The sequence below is a fragment of the Odontesthes bonariensis genome, chromosome 13 (genome assembly GCF_027942865.1).
Source record: "Odontesthes bonariensis isolate fOdoBon6 chromosome 13, fOdoBon6.hap1, whole genome shotgun sequence".
NCBI classification, from domain to species: domain Eukaryota; kingdom Metazoa; phylum Chordata; class Actinopteri; order Atheriniformes; family Atherinopsidae; genus Odontesthes; species Odontesthes bonariensis.
The window spans coordinates 22,433,270-22,453,119 of record NC_134518.1 but is presented as its reverse complement, the minus strand read 5'-3'; the positions used below and the strand labels follow the sequence as shown (position 1 = coordinate 22,453,119).

Below are 19,850 nucleotides of genomic sequence, written 5' to 3'. Positions count from 1 at the left end.
AACTCAATGTAGTGTCTGCTAATTTTACAATGGAGATATAGCTCCACTGCAGGTCAACATAGTACTGTGAGGCAGAAGTCATGTCCTGTTCAACACTGGTAATATTGTTGGGAATCTGAGTCAGATTTAACCATGTAAAAGCTGTTTACATTCCATATTGATGACACTTTAAAGGGATTATTAGGTTATCAAAATACAAACAGATTCTAATAAAAATGTGTGAAGATAAAACATTTGGACCACTCTTGAAAAAAATAAAAATAATTTAACACATTTTCTAAAAAAAATTGCCGGCAGAAACCTTCTCACCAGGGTGAAGGTTTAGACTCATTTTGGTGTTTCAAAAACATATTCAATTAACTCAATTCAGATCAATTCAGATATCTAAGTGCTTGAGCAATGCGGATAGAAGTCACCAAAGTATACATGAATTCTTTAATCTACCATGGAGACTCATTTAGAACAACTGTTGCATAAAGTGTTGACCAGAATAATGTTTGAGGTATCCAGTTACACAACAGCCAGCCAATTCAAAACCAATACATCCTGTGGCCACGGTACGACTCCAGTAAATCCATGAAAACCACTGGCTCGCTTAATACATCTATAACTGGCTGTTGTTGTTGTGGCATTCATGTATTTGTCGGTCCTGGACTACTTCCTGTTCAACTAAAATTTTATTGTTAACCAGGTTTTCCAAAACACACACACACACACACATTTTTTTTTTTTTTAAATGTCCACATCTCACTTTTGGTTGGGTCACAGAAAGAACATCTGCTGCAGATGTTTTTCATACACAATCACAACAAAACTCACAATGAAACTTAAGGAATCATTTCTGTACTATCGTGCATGACCTCACCAGCCACACACACACACACACACACACACATATAACACACCCAGTCGCTCTCTGTCTCCCTCTCACACACAAACCACTGGCATACCAGAGAGCCTATATTTAAAATGAGCCCCGGGGATGTTTTTTATTTCCAGCGTTTAGACATTCTATCAAAAGTGGTCAATGTGGATAGTTGGGTGTAGAGAGACTCTGAGAGAATCAGTGAAGCTGATGGTAAACATAGGTATGACAAAACATAATCACAGTATAGGATGAGCAATGAGTCAACAGCTTTTTACAATAAGATAATGAATGCATATTCAGAAAAAACAGCACGAGAGTGTGATTATGGAATGTTTGAGCCAGACCCAAATAGTTACAAATTTGCCCAGGCTGCAAAATACCACCTTCCAAACGTGTAGCCGTTCCAAATACAGCCCTATCATCCCACGTCTCATTTTCAAAGCCTCTCTTTTCTCCCTCTCCCCTCCCACCACAAATCCCAGAACCTCGAGCAACAGAGGGAGAGACAGAGGAGATGAGGAGAGCGTTTAAATCTGGCGTTCCGTGAGTGGTCGGGTCGGTGTCTGGAAACCTTTCACATCCTGTTTACGCCGGACAGATTTCAGCCCGGGACCGCAGAGAGCTGGCACGGCCCCTGCCTGGACACAGCTTCTGCTTCTCCTTTCTATCTGTTCCTCGCCTCCTCTGCCTTCGCATCTGAGTCTGCAAACCTTTCCACACCGCCTCCTTCCAATCAACACTTTCAACCTTAAAGCAAACAGGATTCATGTCTGGCTCGGTCCGCTGCCCACGGCCGCAGGAAAACGACAGAGACGGCATCAAAATCCTGATAAAAAGAATCCTTTTTCTGCTGCAGGCGGACCAAATGTAGCCAAATCACACAACACCCTCTTTAGATTTTAATATCCAAGCACAGGTTTAATGGAGCAGTGTGGTAATATTTACAGAGCCCTATATCATCATATGAAAAGTTCCACAGAATTAAAGAAAAATGATGAAATAGGCTTTCATGACTGTAAAGAATGGGAGCAAAATCCTCTTATTCTGATTCAGATAGCATAAAAAAAACATCTCAAACGGTGAAGCTTATTGAACGGAGGATCCAATTGGGTGGACCAGTTTGTCGTGTTTGTATTGTTCTCCTCCTCCGGACCTCCTTCAGCGACACTTACAGGATTTGACAACCATATTGGAGAGCTGCTCAACACGTGGTGTGCGCCCTACAAAGTACATGATGGTGAGGGGCTCCAGCTCTTGAGGAACACAGCAGGGCGAGGCTGAGGCCTCAGGGTTCAGCTTGTTGTACAGGGGCAGGATCTGGCCAGGGAACAGAGACGAAGATTGTTTCATTAAAGACCCTGAAAATAGGTTTTCTTAACCAGTTACCTTACCATGAGTGATGAGGTCATGTGCGAACATGGTTTTTGGCCAAGTCTGAGCACTTTTGGTTGTTACACAAGAGAGTTGTGAGGTTGTTTTTCTTGCATTGCCAGGCAACTAAATAATGGTTTGACATTGTTAGGTAAATGAGCCCATTCAGAGTTATATAAGAAGATCGATGCCATTCTCACATCTGTACAGTAAAAACGCAGCTAAAGCCAGAAGCGGTACAAGATTCTGTGCTAATGGAAAATCTTTAGACTAATCCACATTTTGATAGGGTTTATCTTTCCCATCTACAGACAATTTATGCTCTCTGACAAAGTAAGAACGGGATTTTGGATTGTTTTGTTAATAACTGAAAATAGAAAGCTGAAATATCTCATTCCAGTGTTCAAACCATTCATTTAATACGTGGTTAAAGCCCCTTTGGCAGCCATGCAGGAGTCAATCTTATTAGAAAAAGATCCTACAAGGTTGGAATATTTTTCGTCTGGAAGTTTTCTTGGAGGGAACGTTCCCACTCAGTCAGGTTGGATGGGGAGCGTCGCTACACAGCCAGCTTAAGGTCACTCCTGAGACGCTTTAGTGGGTTCGGGTCCAGATTCTGGCTGGGTCACGTTACGACTCACACAGTTGTCCTGAAGCCATTCCAGCGCTCTCTTGGCAGTGCGCTTCAGCACACTGACTCGCTGAAATATAAAACTTTTCCTCAGCTATACTTACAGATAATGTCCAGTGAAAGTATTTGGGCACAGCTGGACCCAACTCAAGCAGTTCATCATCGCAAGGAGAGCTTAAAGGAATAAGGATGCACCAGGGCGTTGTTACAGTTGTCTAAGTGAAGGGACTGAACACTTCGGTAAACAGCATATTTTAGCCTTTTATTCTCAATAAATGATCAAATCATCAGTTTTTGCGTCATCATAAAGAAATGTATGTAGATTTGAATTCTATTTTCTTGTTCTGCTGTTTCACTAATTCCTAAAATGTCCAGTGGTCCAGAAAATGACTTAAGAATGGTTTTAATTAACTATAGAGACATAAATAATTACTTTATTGGGGCTTTTAAATAAAGATTTTAGTAAATCAAAGACTGTCAAATAAACTTTAACCACTGGCACTAAATCCTAAAACCTTCCTACATGTTCAGAGGGGTGTCACAATATATCCGTAATGACGATAATAGTGACATTAAAAGAATTACAAATCGATATTGAATTGGCAATCTACAAATGATTATACTGTGATTTTGATCTAAGCCAATAAATCAAAACAGTATCAAATGCAAATTGACTTTTGTAAAGGTTTTAAAAGCTCCTTTCCTTGTATTTTGAGTGTAATCAAACCAACAACAACAACAAAAAAGATAAATTCGTCTGATATTTTTTTCCAACATTGTTATGCTTTTGGCCACAATAATCGTGCGATGAAAATCGGCTATCGCGACAGCCCTACTTCAGCATAGACACCAGAAGCTGTCAAACTCCATTAAACTAAATAAACTAAACAAGCCACTGCTGCAAAGTTCAGTGTCAAATAAATGCGAACATCCAACAAGTCCACATAAGAGTGAAGTTCACGAGGAATGAAAAAGCGAAACCAGAGGGTTTTGTAATAGTTTTGAGGGCTACGAGCCAGGCCTTCAGCTGAATGAGACAAACACACTGTGTTGCATAAACCTGTTATTTAACAGGCTTCTGTGAGGTGGCGGCCCTTTTATGACACTGGGGTTGACCAATCTCAGCTAACCGTGGCATTTAGTCACCACAAACAATGCACTTCAAACTCATTTAAGGGAAAACATAACCCGCTCTTCGAACCGTCGGCGTATTAAAGTGAGGCTGGGAGCTGACTGGAGCTTGGCCCAAGCCAGAGTCTTTTACCAGAAGGTCTGAGAAGCTATTCAGATTTTTCTGACAATCACAGATGTTTCTGTTTATATAATTTGGCTGCGTCTCCACACCGAGAAGTCTGTCACTGTTTCCATAGAAATTATTCAGCACATAAAGGTCATGAATCTCCAGAATGGATGAAAAATTAATTTGGAAAAAAATAACTAATTTGTCTTCGCTTGGGCCTAACTGCAGAAGGCACTCGACAACCACGTCTCCAATATAGTTGGCTCGCTGCGTAAAATGTGAACAGAGAAAGAATGTAATGATTTTCAAATCATTTAAACCTAATATTAAACAGAAAACAGTAAAACACACCAGATGTAGGAATTGAGACACAGTAAGGAGAGTCGCATGTTCTCTTCTGTGTTGCATCAACTTTTCTTTTAATAACACTCTTGGATCTGGATCTGGATTTCAGGTGCTTAACAGTTTGGGAGCTGTCATATCTTTTGTTTCATAAAGAGCCAAATGTTTTCAGCGGTTGAAAGGTTTGGAACTACAGGCAGGTCAGTTTGGCACCTGGACTCTTCCTACTGAAACATGCTGTTGTAATATGTACAGAATGTGGTTTGGCAATGTCTTGCTGAAATAAGCAAGGCTGGCCCAGATAAACATGTCAGAGAAAAAGTATTCTTAAACTGTTGAACTCCTCGTCCAGGCGGGCTATCACAGAGTTATGACTCCCTCCCCATCTCTGCTTCTGAAGATGCTCCTTTAGACTCAGATATATTATTGATCTGTTTAGTTGTCATATGTTCCACCTGGTTGGTTTTAGCACTCCATAAATGATTATTATCAAAAAGTATTTTGTTAACCCTGTCTCACCTGTTCTGAAACATGTTACTGGCATCAAACTCAAAGTGAGCATATGTTGCATTTTCTTAAGGGAAAAAAAAAGAAAACAATTTCATTTCTCAGTTTCAACGACTGATGTTATCTTTGTTTGTTCAATTTGGGGTTGAAATAATTGACACATATTTGCACTCTTTGTCTTTATAAAGCATCCCAACTTTTCTGAAATCAGGAATGTAAATCCTCCAAAATACGCCCCCATGTGGCGTTTGTTCATGCAGGCGGAACGACTTCTGATTACATTTGTAAAATAAGCGGCCTCTAGTGGTCATGAGAGCAATTGCACGTGAAGTGTAGAAATGGTGTCACTATGATACTGATGGTTGTGGTGATGTTGTAAAAAGAACGTATTGACCATGTTTTTTTTGTTTTTTTTATTCTAACCAAGTAGTCTTGATTTTTAACCCTCGTCTGCTTGGCAGAACCATACCAGGAAGTGAAAGAGTTTTGCCATTACATGTTGTGTTTGCACGTAACCAAGGCAACCAGCAAAATGGAATTCATGAAGGTGACCATCGTGTTGTAAATAGAATGGTCTTTTGTGTTGTATTATAGCCCAAAATGTGACCTTTCTCTAACTCTGACCAAGTAATGTTACTGTTTAAATACAACCAGGAAATGGCCGAGCTGTTTTAGCGAAGTGTTGTTAACTGGAGGTAACTCAGAAGAGGAAAAGTTATCATATGTTGGTCTTGAATGCATGATTGATTAAAGGTGCTGTATGTTACTGCAACATCCACCCACCCTCCTTCCTCCTCGTAAGGATGTCGTCTGCTTTGATGACCTAAATGTTCATTAACAGAAGGACACCAGTAACAAGACAAAATAAATAACTAAATAAATCTTTATTAAATATCTTAATCTAATATTGGAGATATTAGATTAAGTTTGGCTTTTAACCAAAAGCCAAACTTCCTTAATGATATTTGATATAAGCAGCCATCTTTAAAATCCGGATTGGATGCACACCTTGAGCAGTCAGCTCTGGTCATAACGTCATCTGACAGAAATAGATGACCTCTGTGACTTACCATGTTGTAGTGGTTGTTGGCACTCCAGAGGTAAGGACAGTTGCCGGCACAGAAGTTGGCGTTGTAACCTTTTGGCTCGTGGATCCACTTCCAGTTGAGGTCACGCCTGAAGTCAATGTAGAGCGAGCGCAGGCAGCAGCCCTGATCGGAGCCACTGAAACGCACAAGTACACACACACAAAATACATTTCAGCTCCCATCCTGCTCTGCGAGGTCTGAGGCAGCAAACCCAAGCTGGGTCATGGGAAAATTACAACAGGTCACCACTGAAGAACCAGCCATCACAAGGTAATGACTAGGCAAGGCTGCCAGAGTTTTCCCCTGCAGCACAAGTGTTTTAAATAAAACTCTCTATGCCTGTTTGCCTGCAGTCTAAACACAGGGTCGGCACTGTTAGTTTTGCCACACAATCGTTTGAAAAGTGGGTCAGATGAAAAAAAAAAAGAAATTACAAAACTACAAATCCTGGAGGAGTGTCAGGGCTGTCAGTCAAGCAAAACCGCACACGAGTGGCTGGGTGGCGGCTTACCGGGAGCAGGTTGTGGTGTCTGTAGCAGCAGCCCTCTTCTTGCGGCTCTTCTTGGCCGGGTTGTCCACCCTGTCACTGGGCAGCAGGGTGAGGATGAGGTGCGGCGTCTTGGTGCTGAAATCTGCCTGGCCTTTAACCTGACCGGGCTTTCTCATCTGTCGAAGCCGCTCATCATCCACACCTACGGAGAGCAGAGTGACAGTGCAGTTGAGATTCTCAACCCCTCAAAAAAACAAAAAGGTTTTCTCTCTTTATTGGAAAATACCAGATAGCTTATCCTCTTTGGGCTCATAAAAGCCGTTAAAATAAAATGACTGTGAAGGAAACTAAACACGGTTGAACAATTGTGCAAACTGTGACCATGATGTTTGAGTACATATTGGTTCATTTTGAAGGTCCAAGAGCCAAAGAAGGTTGACAACTCTTGAGTTAAGACCCTTGAATTTGATAGCTTTTAACAATATGAAAACCAGAAAAATGCTGTTGTTCACATACGGTTATAAATACCAACTATGTTTGTGGATGGCTCTGTTTCTAGTGTGCTTTTTATTCTCAGAAGACTTTTTTTTTTCCAGAGGAAGCAGCAGTACTCATTTATTTTACAACTTTTGAATTTAGCTGAACAGTTAAAGTAGAGAAACCAAATGCGATACAGATGTTCTCAAAACCAGTAATGTTGGCCTGACAGTTTGTCTGACTTTGTGATTTTTCTGTCTCTTTCTGAGCCACAGCAGCACAAACCCTCCACACAAGCCCATGCTTGTCTTACATCAGTATCACAAATTGCTTTTTTTTTTTTTTCCCAGAGTGAAAAAAAATCCAGACTTGGCTGAGCTGAGTGTAAATCCTAAGAGCGCCATAATTTGAGAGCCTACATGAGGCAACACAGTCTGGTATTTAACAGTATCTCAGTGTGTGGAAGAACAGTTACCTCTTTATTTCTGTACGATAGTGTGCAAGCGATTCTTGTTTAATGTTTATTTGACAGGGACAATGCACAATTTGTACCAGATATAGTTAAAAGCTCATTTTCATTTGTGTTCTGGGGCAAAGCCAAGATCACAGGTTTCAAAGGTCTAAGAATCTGAAAAGCGTTAATTAAAAAAAGCACAGACAATAAAATGCATTCCAGTGTATCATTAAAACCAACGAGCCCAAACATCAACAACACAAAAACTACACCAATGTCCAACTGAGCAATCATCATTCCTGACATTTCAGGAACTCAACTTAGAGACGGCAAATCTGACTACCCTCAAATATTATTCTAAAGTTATTCTAACTGGGCACAGCTGGACCCAACCGATTCTCACCGGTAAAGAATTCCACCTCCCTTTAATGAGAAACAGTTTTGTCCAAATGTTAAGATTAAGATTTAACATAAAAGTCTCCTCACGAATCACTCTGTAGACGTGTCTTACTCCTGTTTATGTTCTCAGTTTGTAACCTGCAGGATTGTCACTGCAACGGTGAGGTCTGACTTCACCGTTGCAGCTCAACAAATCTCCGATTCTCTGGCTGTCGTGTTTATTTATGTGCTGTGGTTAGCTCAGCAGCTAATTTTCACATGTAGCTCCAACACAATTAATGTTGCACACTGAGCAGCCACCAGCCAGACTTTAAGCAAAGTCACTGCAGCCCTCAGAAAAGATTCAAATCTTTCTAACGTTTCTCTGCTGTGAAACTAGTTGAACAACAAAAAATAGCAGCAACCGACCCGCAAACAAGGCCTCCAGCTCCTCGCTCTTGTTGGGAACGATGTTGTTGGTGGATGGGACGAAGGTGCAGCAGGGACAGTGGACGCCCAGCTTGAGGCCGAGATTATTCTCTGGGGTAGGAAGCAGAAGTAAAAGGACACATGTGGGGGTGAACTACAGAAAACACGACTGTTTGGATCTTAATGGGCAAATGGATTGCTGATGCTAAGGCTGACCTGGATCTGACACCCAGTCTTTAATGGTTTCGGTGACGTCCACGGAGATCCAGGCTCCCTTGGCCCTCAGCTGAACGGTGCGGGAGTCAATGTAACGTTGAGTGGAGGTGCTGTCTTCATCTGGCTTCAGTAACTAATGCAACAAACACACAGAAGAAGAGTGATGGAGCTGATATTCCCTTGAATGTACTGAGCACACATATTCTTGTCATTTCATAAATTAAAAAATCCAGACTAGTCCAGACTTAGTAATTATCATGACACCCTTTTCTTTCTGCTGGCTTTCCAGTAAAGTGCAAAAGTTGTCCCTGAAGACAAAACATAAGTAGCTCAATTGGTGAAAATTTATTATCAAAGGTCGTGTTGGTCTGAGGCCCAAAGGCAGGGAAACTCCTGGCTCAGCTTCTTTTAATCTAAAACCAGACAAATGTGGACCGAAGTGATTTTAAGATGCGTCTCTTCCTCGTTTGTTTGGATGGAAAAGCTAACAAAGACTAAAAATGATCAGATTTGGTGGTTCAGCTGAACTCTAAGTGATACAAACCTAATCAGAAACATCTGAGATACCACTCATCATTATGGTGGTTACCTGGTAGATCTCCACTCTCTGCTCTGAGGCCCGGGCCTGCGGGTTGGGAGCTCTGAAGATCCTGAACTCAGCTTTGACCAGGGTGCTGTTGGTCAGGTCGACTCCACTGACATCAAAGTGGACGACTCTGTGGTAGAGGTTGGGTGCTGATGGTTGCACAGCATCTGAATGAAAATAATAAAGCATAAAGAATGAGTAATGGTCAAATGACATCGCGTTCCTCTTTAGACTGTGGGACTGATGCATTGTCTCTGACATAATTGCTGCTGATTAGTGTCTTTAAACTAAATTACAGGCTTTGGGGAGGACAGTAAATCTATTGGGTGTTATCATTTAATGTATGGCTGATTGATGGGTTTTACTGTATGAAAATGCACCTAGACAGTTATGCGATTACATAGTACCCATCATCATCAGTCTTAAATTGCAGATAAAGGGTGAGTCAACATCACATCTTGTTTCCTAAATCCAGAGCTGCCTGCTGTCAACCACAGTAGTAAAGCAGCATTGTAGGATTGCCTGTAGTTTAAAGTCCCACTGATGGGCAAAAAAAAATAATTTGTGTAAATACTATGAACAATAAAAAAAAAAAATCTGAAATGTAAGCACTGAATCTGACAGCTCTGGTTACTTTTTCTTCTACTGAGTCACATTTAGTTACTGGCTGTTGTGGCCATCAGTTATTCTGTCTTGAGAATGTATTTGTCAGCACCTCTAACTACATTCTGGTGTATGAACAGAAACATTTGCAGTAAAATCCAGTTATTGTGTAAAATGCAGCTACGTCCTTATAGTCTGTATTATATCTAATGATATGCAGTATGCAAAACTTATGCCATTCTAGGTCCTTGAAACTACATTATAATCTTTTAGAAACATTCACATCCTGCTAATAAATGCCAAGTATGGTGACCTTAAAGTAAAACTCACAGGATCAGACGCAACATTAAAGTAGATGCAACACTGTGTCCCCAGTTTAGCTGATATGTAAACGGTCCAGTTCAGGACCTATTTGTAAAGAGTGATGCTGATACAAGATCTGAATATTGCTACTGGAGCTGATGTGGTCAGCACAGGGGGGAGCTGTTGGCTTTTAAGACTCTTTGGTCACTTCTCTTAATTCTAACTTGGAAGGATTGTTTAAAGGCCAACATTACCACCTAATTGCTTGTATTTTTTTATAGCTTTAGTATTTTTAAAGGATTCTTTCAACTCTTCAATATTTAAAGAGTTTTAAATTGGGGGGGGGGGGGGGGGGGCATTGTGACTATGCTTTAACCCCAAACTATTGGGGACCATTGTAAACTGTACCATGCAAAAGTCTTGAGCAACCCCTCCTTTCTTTATACTTTGCTTTCAAGGATCCATACTTTCTTATAATCTTATACAAGTGGTCTTGAACATTAGCTCTCCGGGCTTTCCAGAGATCTTTCAAAGTTAGTCTTTGGACACTGGCTGGTTTTCACTCATTTTCAGGTGAGAAGGGGGGAGGGATTAAGTTTTGTGTCTGATAAGCCATTCAACACTGACCCACCTAAGCATAAAAAGGCACCTAACTCAAGCGTTGTTTCTACACATTATATATAACTTAGCAAATATATATTTACACTTATATATTTAATATCATAAAATATATCATATTTTGGCACAATATAAAGAAAAGAGGGGTGGTTCAGTACTTTTGGCTAATTCTTGTCTGAGAACTCTTTTTATAAAATGACCCCTGGAGGCCCCGGGCCACACCTGGAGAACCTCTGCCTCACAACACTTACTTGAATCGGTGCGGGGGGGCAGCATGTCAATCCTCTGCACCTCTTTGGCATAATAGTCCTCCTCGCTGCTCTCGCGCTCGCACGCGGACTCGACCAGCCGCGCGCGATCCTTGAGCAGCTCCCGCGTGCTGTTGTAGAGCAGAACGACCTCCGGGGGAACTGAGCCGGGTTGCGGGTCCTCGTCGTCGTCCGGTGGGCTGCGGATGCGGAGCTTGCTGAGAATCTGTCCGCGGACCGCCTCGATGCGCCGAAACTTCTGCGCTTTCAGGTTGATGGACTCACACGTGTTGATCCCCTCCACCAGCAACAAACCGGAGAGCCGGAGCAGCAGCAGCAGCGCGAGGCTGGGGAGCCACATGGTTCGGCACAAAGTCAGCACGGTGGTGAAGCTGCGTCTCCAAGCCAAGCGCAAAGAAAAGTGCGCGCAGTGTTTTAGAAATGTGAAATTGAGGGTTCAAACAAGCGCCTCTGATGTCCAGTTCTAATCTGTTATTTTGTTTACAACTAATTCATGTGGGAAAAAGAAACTTTACACTTTTCACAATTTTATGATATTTTTACACATGCGCCTGCGTCTTTTAACACTTAATAGACAACGACGCATTGTCGTTTGGTCTGTAGGGACTACACCAAAGTTACCAAATCTAAAAATGTTGGTTAAATTAATGGAAAAAGAATCCCTAAATACAATTACGTCCAAAGTCAACTGGGGAAAAAAAGCATTTGATCAAGTGACTTGAAATTTTGCTTCAGTTTCAGTCTACTGCGTTCAAAGCTCTGGTGTTTCCCGGTGTGTGTGCGTAAAGATGAAGATGTGGAACAACAGTCTGACCGAGAATTTAAAGCTTCATCCGTCTCCACTTTCCTTCGTCCATCTCCGCGTAACTGAGCAGCTTTCAGGAGAACAGAGTCATCACAAGAGCTCAGCCCATGTCGCAAATCCTCCAAACAAAAACCTGAGCGGCGCACTTCATCTGGAGCAGGACGTCTCCAGCGCTTTTACCTCCCAAAGACCCATCTGTTGAGCAAAAAACTGGCCCATATCCGCTTCCAGAAAACAAAGTTAGTTTTTTAAAAAGCCGAATAAGATCCTCCCATTCCCCGATATAGGTAAACAGAAAGCAGTTTGAGCTAAAGCATTGGGGGAAAAAAAGATTTATGTTGGAAAAACCATGGTGGGCCTGTTTCTACCCCTCATATAAACATCAAAACATGGAAAAAAAGTCAGGCGACATAAAAACACATGACGCAGAAAAACCATATGAAAGAGGTTCCTTGTCTAGTGAATTTTCAAAAAGAAAGTTTGCAGTAAACAAAAAAAAAAAAATCCTGTTTTAAATTAGCTTCTGTCTGATGTGTGCTAGGCTGAAAGATCTGCTGAAAACTTTGAGACCTGCTGCGTGATGTGACTCCATTATTCTGCAGATCCTCAGTGAGAAACAGAGCCCCAAACAGAAAGAGTCTCTGAGGGAGTGAAGGAGGGAGGAGGAGGAGGAGGAGGAGGTGGGGCGGGATGCCACCGGGTTGAAGGGAGTGTGTGTGATTATGTAGGCAAAATCCATCCTCCTCTCACTGGAAGAGGCACACACGCACACACAGAGCCGCACAGTTTGCAATTATTACACCACAAAAATGCTGCGCGGCCCTCTCTCTGCAGGTAAACATCTCCACCGGCCTCACCCTGCTCATGTGCCATGGATGCACCAAACACATTCTGACACCCACACTAAGTGTGCCCACAACATTATTAGGGTGGTTAATGCTATTAGCACTGCTCAGTCTTTGAAACAGGTGAAAGGAACTATCCTCAGATGCTGCTTTTTGTTTAATATCAAGAGATAGAGTAAGATCACAGCTTTTGTCCTAAACTATGTTTTATGAACCTCTGATATTTACCTATTTTGCTGAAACAGGGTGAAAAATACTACATTTCTGCAGCATGACTGTTGGCTGGCAACAAGTTGAGAGTCTAGAAAAGTCCATGGCATAGCATTCTCAAACCTTTCTTTGTGCTCACTGATAAAACGTCTCTCTTTAGAACCGTTGAGGTTCACGTGGATGCATATTTGTTACCTTTGGACGTTGCCAGTCTGAACTTTTCCAGCCTTTTTGCCAAGTTGAACGAACGTCAGCTAAAGCTGGCTTTTTTTTTTTTTTTTTATTGCACGGATGAGTGGTATCAGTGTTTTTCCAAAGGAGTACTTCCGAAATATACACGTAAAACTTAAATTATTTATGGCAGGGATTTCAGTGCCATTTCCAGGCTTGGCAGCTAAAGGCTGGTCCTGGTTTTATCAGCTCACTCAGAAAAACAGCCCATCCCTTTTTATCTTTAGCTTTTCAAGCTTTCAGTCAAGCTCCTTTCTTTTCTCTCCGTTCCTCCTCAGTCTCATTGTTAATTACAGCTCAGCACATAAGCAGGACTATTAATCTGCCAGGGGTGGCTTTTATTGCTGCTCTGCTGCCATCCCATTATACCGTTATTATAGTTGCGGGTGGAGGCCTGTAATTGCTCTAAGTAGAAGGGAAAGGTAGGAGACACTCAAGCTGCCTCAAGGCTGCTGGTCAGGCCACCCCCCCACTTTCATAGTGGATCCTGGCAAGATTTCTAAAAATGATGAACACCGCTTGCAGACAAACACTCTCCTGTTCCAACTTGACTGCTGCTGCTTCATCTCAGAAGACCAGAAATGATTGGAAAGACATTTCATATATCAATGTGGACCTCACCTTCTTCTGTCAGCGAGTAAATGACAATCAGACACACTGTAGGGCATCTCAGATCACAGGATCCCGCCCAGGTGGGTTGTTGTGTATGTGTGTTTGAGAGAGCTGTAATGTGTGGTTTTAAGAGAGAGAGAGAAAAAAAAAAAAGAGAGAAAAAGACTTCCTCAATAACAACCTCCAGCCTGCCTGCTTTTTCTAACTCTTTTTTCCTCAGAACCAAATATAGACAAGCCACTGCCACGTCATCTGGCCCCGAGTGAGGGTGAGATGGGGTTCAGAGCCTGCCTCTCGGGGGTTGTATTTGAGCATGTCTGTAATATAAGTCCATCCATATTTTCCACAAAAACCTAATGATTTTGGCTGTCAGCAAAATCTGGACAGTTTTATTGAGAAAAAAAAAAAGAAAAGAAAAAGCTCAAACAGTTACAAAAATACATACAGATAAACCACTGGGGGTTACACACAGGGAACATTTCCATCTGTTATTCTTCCAATCTTTTCCATCCACTCAAAATGTAGTGACTACAATCAACCAAACAGTGTGGCCTATTTTCTCATGGCACCAAATCAAACCCGAATCCAGCCCCAATCTGAACACACATGCAGTCCCGACTGCATGGTAGTTTGGGGTGAGGTTGTGATGAGCACCGCTGAGACGCCGTCTACACTTCATCTTCATTCAGAAGCATGTTGGGGATTCCTCTGGAGATCGGGAACTCCCGTCCCGATTCAGGGCACTGCAGACAACCTTCGATCACCTCCACCTGCAACACACAGAGCCGGAAACACAAAAGGAGAGTCAGACCACCACTAGAGGTCACCACCGAGCAAAACAGACTTTGGATAAGTACACCAATGTCACTGCAGCAACTACGTTTTAGACCTGCAGCTGTGTAGGGAGACAAGATTTCAGTTGCATTTTTTATGTCCAACACAAATCTTTTAGCTGAGTCAAAAATCTCCTAATTGGAGCAGAAAAGTTGCTGCCCCCTTCAGTCTCAAGTCATGCTTGAAATTATTGCCACTAGCTCAATTTAAACGTGGGGTTCATTTCCCCCTCCACCAGACTGCTCTGCACAAAATCAATCCACCGAGCCTCCACTGGCTGAAGTTACTCATCAAACTTTGGATCTCTCAGCAGGTGTACTGCCCTCTAAACTCTGCGATATGCTGCTGGCTCAGCTGATGTAATGCCAGCTTTGTGGCAACCCACATCCCAGTAAGTCTATTTATAACGTTCCAGTATAAGAGGTGCGGTCGGTTTTGCTCGCTTTATGTTCTCAACCTCACTGCATCATGGATTTGTGATTATACACCTGCCCTAAAAACTAACAGTCAAACTCCACAATTTAAACATCTTTTAAGCAACTCAAACCCAAAAGAACGTGTTTCCATTCAAATCTCTCTGAATTTCCTTTACTCCTTTAAGAGTGGAGGGGCTGAAGGCAACAAGGACAGAGCAGATGAACTTAATGTGTTTTACAACAGATTTAATTGCCCTGGTGGGGAATTGAACGACCCATCTGCCTCTAAAGACTGTGCTGCTGCATCCACATCTCCTCCCTTACTGAGCCATTCACCCCCCCCCCCCCCCCCCCCCCCGCCCCCCCATCCACCACTGAAGGCACCATGACAACCCAAGGTATGTGCAGGTCACACTCTGCCCACCCACCCTCCCCCCTTACTGACAATCAACTGCCAGCACACACACTGGACTTCCCTCCCCCACCTACCTCCTCTGAAGTAAAGCCTGATTTATACTCGGAAACCAGGTCGTCTGCGTGTGTGTCGCAGTTAACGCAGACATGCCGCCCCCCCCCGCCCCCCCCCCCCACGCAGACACTCTGGTGCACCTCCTCAAAATTGTAACTCACCGCAGACGTCGCCGCAGGGGGGAGAGAAAGGAGGCCTCTGATTGGTCAACTCTACATCCGCTCTACACTATGCGTATTTCCGGTTTGCTAACCGGCTGACGCTAACCGTGACAATTCTTTCGCCTCTCTGCCAGCTCCAGTAGTAGCAATATTTCTTCTATTTCTAGATCGATCAGCTGCATCTCAATCAAAGTGCGCATTCGTCCACTCGCCATTGTTGTTGAATGACCTCCGTAACCGTAACACCCACAATCCTAGCTAGTTCGTGATTGTCCCTCTTGCGTTGTGGCGTGGGATTAACATAGCGCAGACAGCGCTTCAAGGCATAAATAAAAAATAACTGCGTCGTGTCTGCGACAAGCTCACTGCGACACACTGCTGTGAAGTATACACGAGCTTTAAGGCTGATTCATACTCGGCGCAACCTCGCTCATACTAGCTGGTCGCAAATGGCGCAAACGGTCACGTGTCCCAAAATTCCGCCACGCCCCCCTTCGCAAGCTAGAAAATCCTCGCGCGGCGCAAGGGCGCGCACACAACTTTTTTTCTGACTTCGCGCGCGCTCCACCGGAAACAGCTGACCAAGAAAAAGAAAACATGAACACCGCAGAGACCGCGGTGACCGAGAGGATGCGCCTCTACAAACATCTGTACGACACGTCTATGAAGTTACACTGGGACAACGTTTGACAAACTTCGTCTTGTTGCAAAGGACGAACAATCCACCATCTCTTCTGTTTTTGCCGCAGCCGCTTAGCTCTGAGATACATATACAGTTCTACACCCAGAGTAAATTCATTCCGCATCAGATGTGCCAGCCTCTGCTGGCGTGACACCACAGGTGGCATTGTGTATGCTTTCTTCGTATGCTTTTCAGCTTGTTTCCTCAACAGTGACGCTCGCTGGTCTGGAGAGAACTGCAAATGTGACGCATTCTCGGCGCAAACTGCGCTTATGAGCTGAAGGAACTGTGAAGGGGCTGGCGCTTTCTATGACGTCATTAATGGTTCTCGAGCCAGAACAGTTGCGCGTTTGCGCCGAGTATGAATCAGCCTTAACCCCCACTAGCTGCCCCCTACCACTTGAGGACTGTGCAGCACTCACCCTCCCCCCCCTCCCCCCAATGTACTATTGATTGCCAGCACCCAAGCTGGACTTTCCCCTCCCCCTTATACCTCCTCTGAAGTCACCTCCATCCCTCCACCTGTGGATCACACTCTCAACCCACCCACCCTCCCCCACAAACTGAACGACAACAGCCACCCCCCACCATTACAACAGACCAGGAAAGCAGCTCAGAGTGAGGAAACACAGATGTACCCTATGCTGATCTCTTTCGAATAAGTGCCACAGACAATAAAGTTTGCAACTTCAAACCGTTACATAGAGGAACATGGCAGCAAAACTGCACGTGAGAGATTAAATAAAATAACCGTAAGGCTTGTTTAGATTTCACAAATCTGTGCTGAATGAAGCAGAGCCATGCACAAGATCGTTGTCTCCATTCCCCTCCTTCCTCATGGTGGATGAGGCCTCTACTGCACATTGCATTACAACTACTACAACCATCTATAGTTTGGTTGCGTTTGTGCCTTCTCCCATCCTCCATTTAAAGTGTCAAACATGTTTGCAAGAGAGGAAATTGCCTGAATGTGAGACTTGTATAATAAAGTTCTGGTTTAATCAACCTGTCAACATCATTTGTTGAATCCATCACTTTGGTTAAAACTAACTTAGTACCAGGACCCACAGTTTATTTTTTGACTATGCGCCCCTGGCTGCAACAACAATAAAACGGCCCACTGCTGCAAGATTTGCAGTCGACTCATGTGCGACCCGTGGAATCCCAAACCAGAAAAATCCAACGCAGTCCTCTAGACAGAATGGAGTTTTTAGCTGCAGAAAACACACGTTCCACAAAGCCCCACGGCTGTGAGATCTTTACCTCCAACAGCACTCGGTGCAACTTCTTCAGGAAGTCTTCGTTCTTCTCGTAATCCGGCACCAGCTCACCCGGCAGGTCGTGTCGATGTCCCAACTGTGAAGAGGAAAAGAAAAAGAGAGAGACGGTAACATATTAGTTCTGTGCAGCTGTAAGTCTTAAATGTTAGGGAGAAAACAGGGCGTGGTGATGTCTGACTCACATCCTCTGCAGCCTGGACCAGAGGTCCCCAGTCCAGTTTGGGGATCATCCGGCAGACAAACTGTGGGTTGAAGTCCACCTCTTTCACCTTCACCTCAGTGGCCTGCAGAAACACAACATGGTAGCGTGAACATTCAGAGTTCCGACATCAACGCCAGCTGTCCAACACAGTGGAGCTTAAAAGCTCATATGAAATCAACATGTAGCTTTACAGCTCATTAATCATTATGTTTAATTCCAAGTCCACATTCACGGTATGTATGTACGTAGAAACAAAGAACAGGTTAAGATTCTAACCATGTTTAGTGCTCTTTGGAGGCTTTAAAATAAAATTCTCTGGCGTGACTGTAACGATGGTCTGTAAAAAATTTCCTTCACATACACAAACACAAAGCTAAAACACGGGATATTAAAACTACATGAGGGTTTTGCATCGGCGTTAGCCTCAATGCTAACACCGTTTACCTTGATGAGCAGCGGGTAGCCGTTGGTAACTCCCTTCACGTGGGACGTCAGCATGTTGTGCGTGAGCAGCTTCATGTTTAAAACAGACACTGAAAAAGTCTTCAGTTAAAGACGACGGTCACTGTTCTAACGATACACAGTTTATTATCTACAGCTAAATCACGTGGAAGCGTTTATATGTGGACCGGAAGTACCACTGGTGCTCTGCTTAAAAGATCCCCGAAAATCCCATACCACACCACTGTTGGTTCCTATAGTCTGAGATTTCATTAAAAAAAAATATTACTGTATTATTATTTTTTTTTATCTTTTCTTTAGAGTTTAGACAAAAACCTTAAAGTGGAAAAAAAAGAATAATCAAAAATAATCAGCAGCCTTTTTTTTAACACGTGCTTCTGTAAAGTTACAAAACTCAAACCACAACAAAGGGAACGTTCTCATCTGCAAAAGACACTTCCCAGAACACTCGTTTTTTCGTGAGAACCAGTTAATTACTTTGTATGCACAAGAGAAGTTTTTATTTTAATCGTTATCAGACATCAGGTGAGCTTTGTGACATCAGGGATCGCCTATCTAACATTCAACCTTAGACTGAAACACAGAAGTGGGAGTTAATAAATCTCTGTTCTTTGCTTACTATAGAGAGACATCCTGTCTGATTACTGCGGCATGCAAGACTACATGCAAGACATCTTGATTTAGTATTCAGTTATGGACCCACAGTAATGACAGCAATCTTGAAAACTCTTTTTCAAGTTCTCCATAATTAGGGACCGAGCAGTGAAACTGCAAGGACCCTATTGTATCTGTAAGGGTTATTATTATTATTATTATTATTATTATTATTGCGTCTTATTCTTTGCAAAAGGTATGCGAAAACTCATGAAATTTTGCGAGCGCCACATGCCAGTCGACGACATGAAAGAATCTAAACTTTATATTTTTGGGAGTCGCTCATTGACTCTGTAGCGCCCCCTACGATGCTTAAAAATTGTTTCACGTGGGACGACGCAACTCGGTACACTCATTCATCATGCCCAGACGCACAAAAAAGTCTGTGGTCGCCATGGAATTTATTGGGCAACTTTTTAAAAACTTAAAGGGTGTGGGCCTGGCGACTTCTCAAAGTTTGATGACTCGCCATCACTTGCCACAAAAAATAAAGTCGCTTATAACTCCCACATACATTATCCAATCTGTCCCAAACTTCATACGGTGAATGCTGGACCCAGCCTGAACGCGTACATAGTATCATAGTGACATCCACCTATAGCGCCACCTGCTGGTGATTGGAAACGTCTCTTTTTTTCCACACCTCGCAATTGATAAAACTCCTCCTACATATTTAATGCAAAAACCTTCAAACTTGGCCAGGTAGCTCTTAAGACATATGGGAGGGGGGGGGGGGGAGACTCGAGATAACAGCATTGTACTAAATAAATAGCAGTTGTGACCATTTTCAGATGATGTACACGACAACGGCTGATCTCGGGTAGCACACCTGCTGGAGCATGTTTTCTACTTTATTGAGGACCACTGAGATGAGATTACTATCAAATTGTATTTCAAAGATGGTGAGAGGGAATTTCAGAGATGAAAAAAAAAAAAAAAACCCTCAAGAGCATTTCTTAACTTAAAGAGCACAATAACTCTTGAACTTCTCCGTTATTACAGCTTTCCTGCTGGGAGTCAAAACTAGCAAATTTACAGAAAGTGAGCCAAATTGAATCAACTACATCCTCTTTAAGGAATAAACTCACAGGAGACTGAGTATATTTAGTTCTTAAAA

At 42.9% G+C, this 19,850-nt stretch overlaps 2 protein-coding genes across 2 annotated transcripts; both read right to left on the bottom strand.

The window, feature by feature from the left end:
* Window positions 1–1,759: 1,759 nt before the first annotated feature.
* Window positions 1,760–12,305, bottom strand: tgfb5 (transforming growth factor, beta 5). The gene is made up of 7 exons (XM_075480678.1): window positions 10,853–12,305; window positions 9,081–9,244; window positions 8,492–8,624; window positions 8,276–8,386; window positions 6,559–6,739; window positions 6,030–6,183; window positions 1,760–2,185 (listed from the first exon to the last, which is right to left on the bottom strand). Exons 1-7 carry the CDS (start codon window positions 11,208–11,210, stop codon window positions 2,027–2,029), a joined length of 1,260 nt encoding a protein of 419 aa, XP_075336793.1. The 5' UTR covers window positions 11,211–12,305; the 3' UTR covers window positions 1,760–2,026.
* Window positions 12,306–13,933: 1,628 nt separating this feature from the next.
* On the bottom strand, window positions 13,934–18,265 carry trmt112 (tRNA methyltransferase activator subunit 11-2). Its single transcript, XM_075480676.1, has 4 exons — window positions 18,062–18,265; window positions 17,598–17,699; window positions 17,399–17,491; window positions 13,934–14,343 (listed from the first exon to the last, which is right to left on the bottom strand). The coding sequence occupies exons 1-4, from the start codon at window positions 18,134–18,136 to the stop codon at window positions 14,242–14,244; spliced, it is 372 nt and encodes a 123-aa protein (XP_075336791.1). The 5' UTR covers window positions 18,137–18,265; the 3' UTR covers window positions 13,934–14,241.
* Between the last annotated feature and the right edge of the window lie 1,585 nt (window positions 18,266–19,850).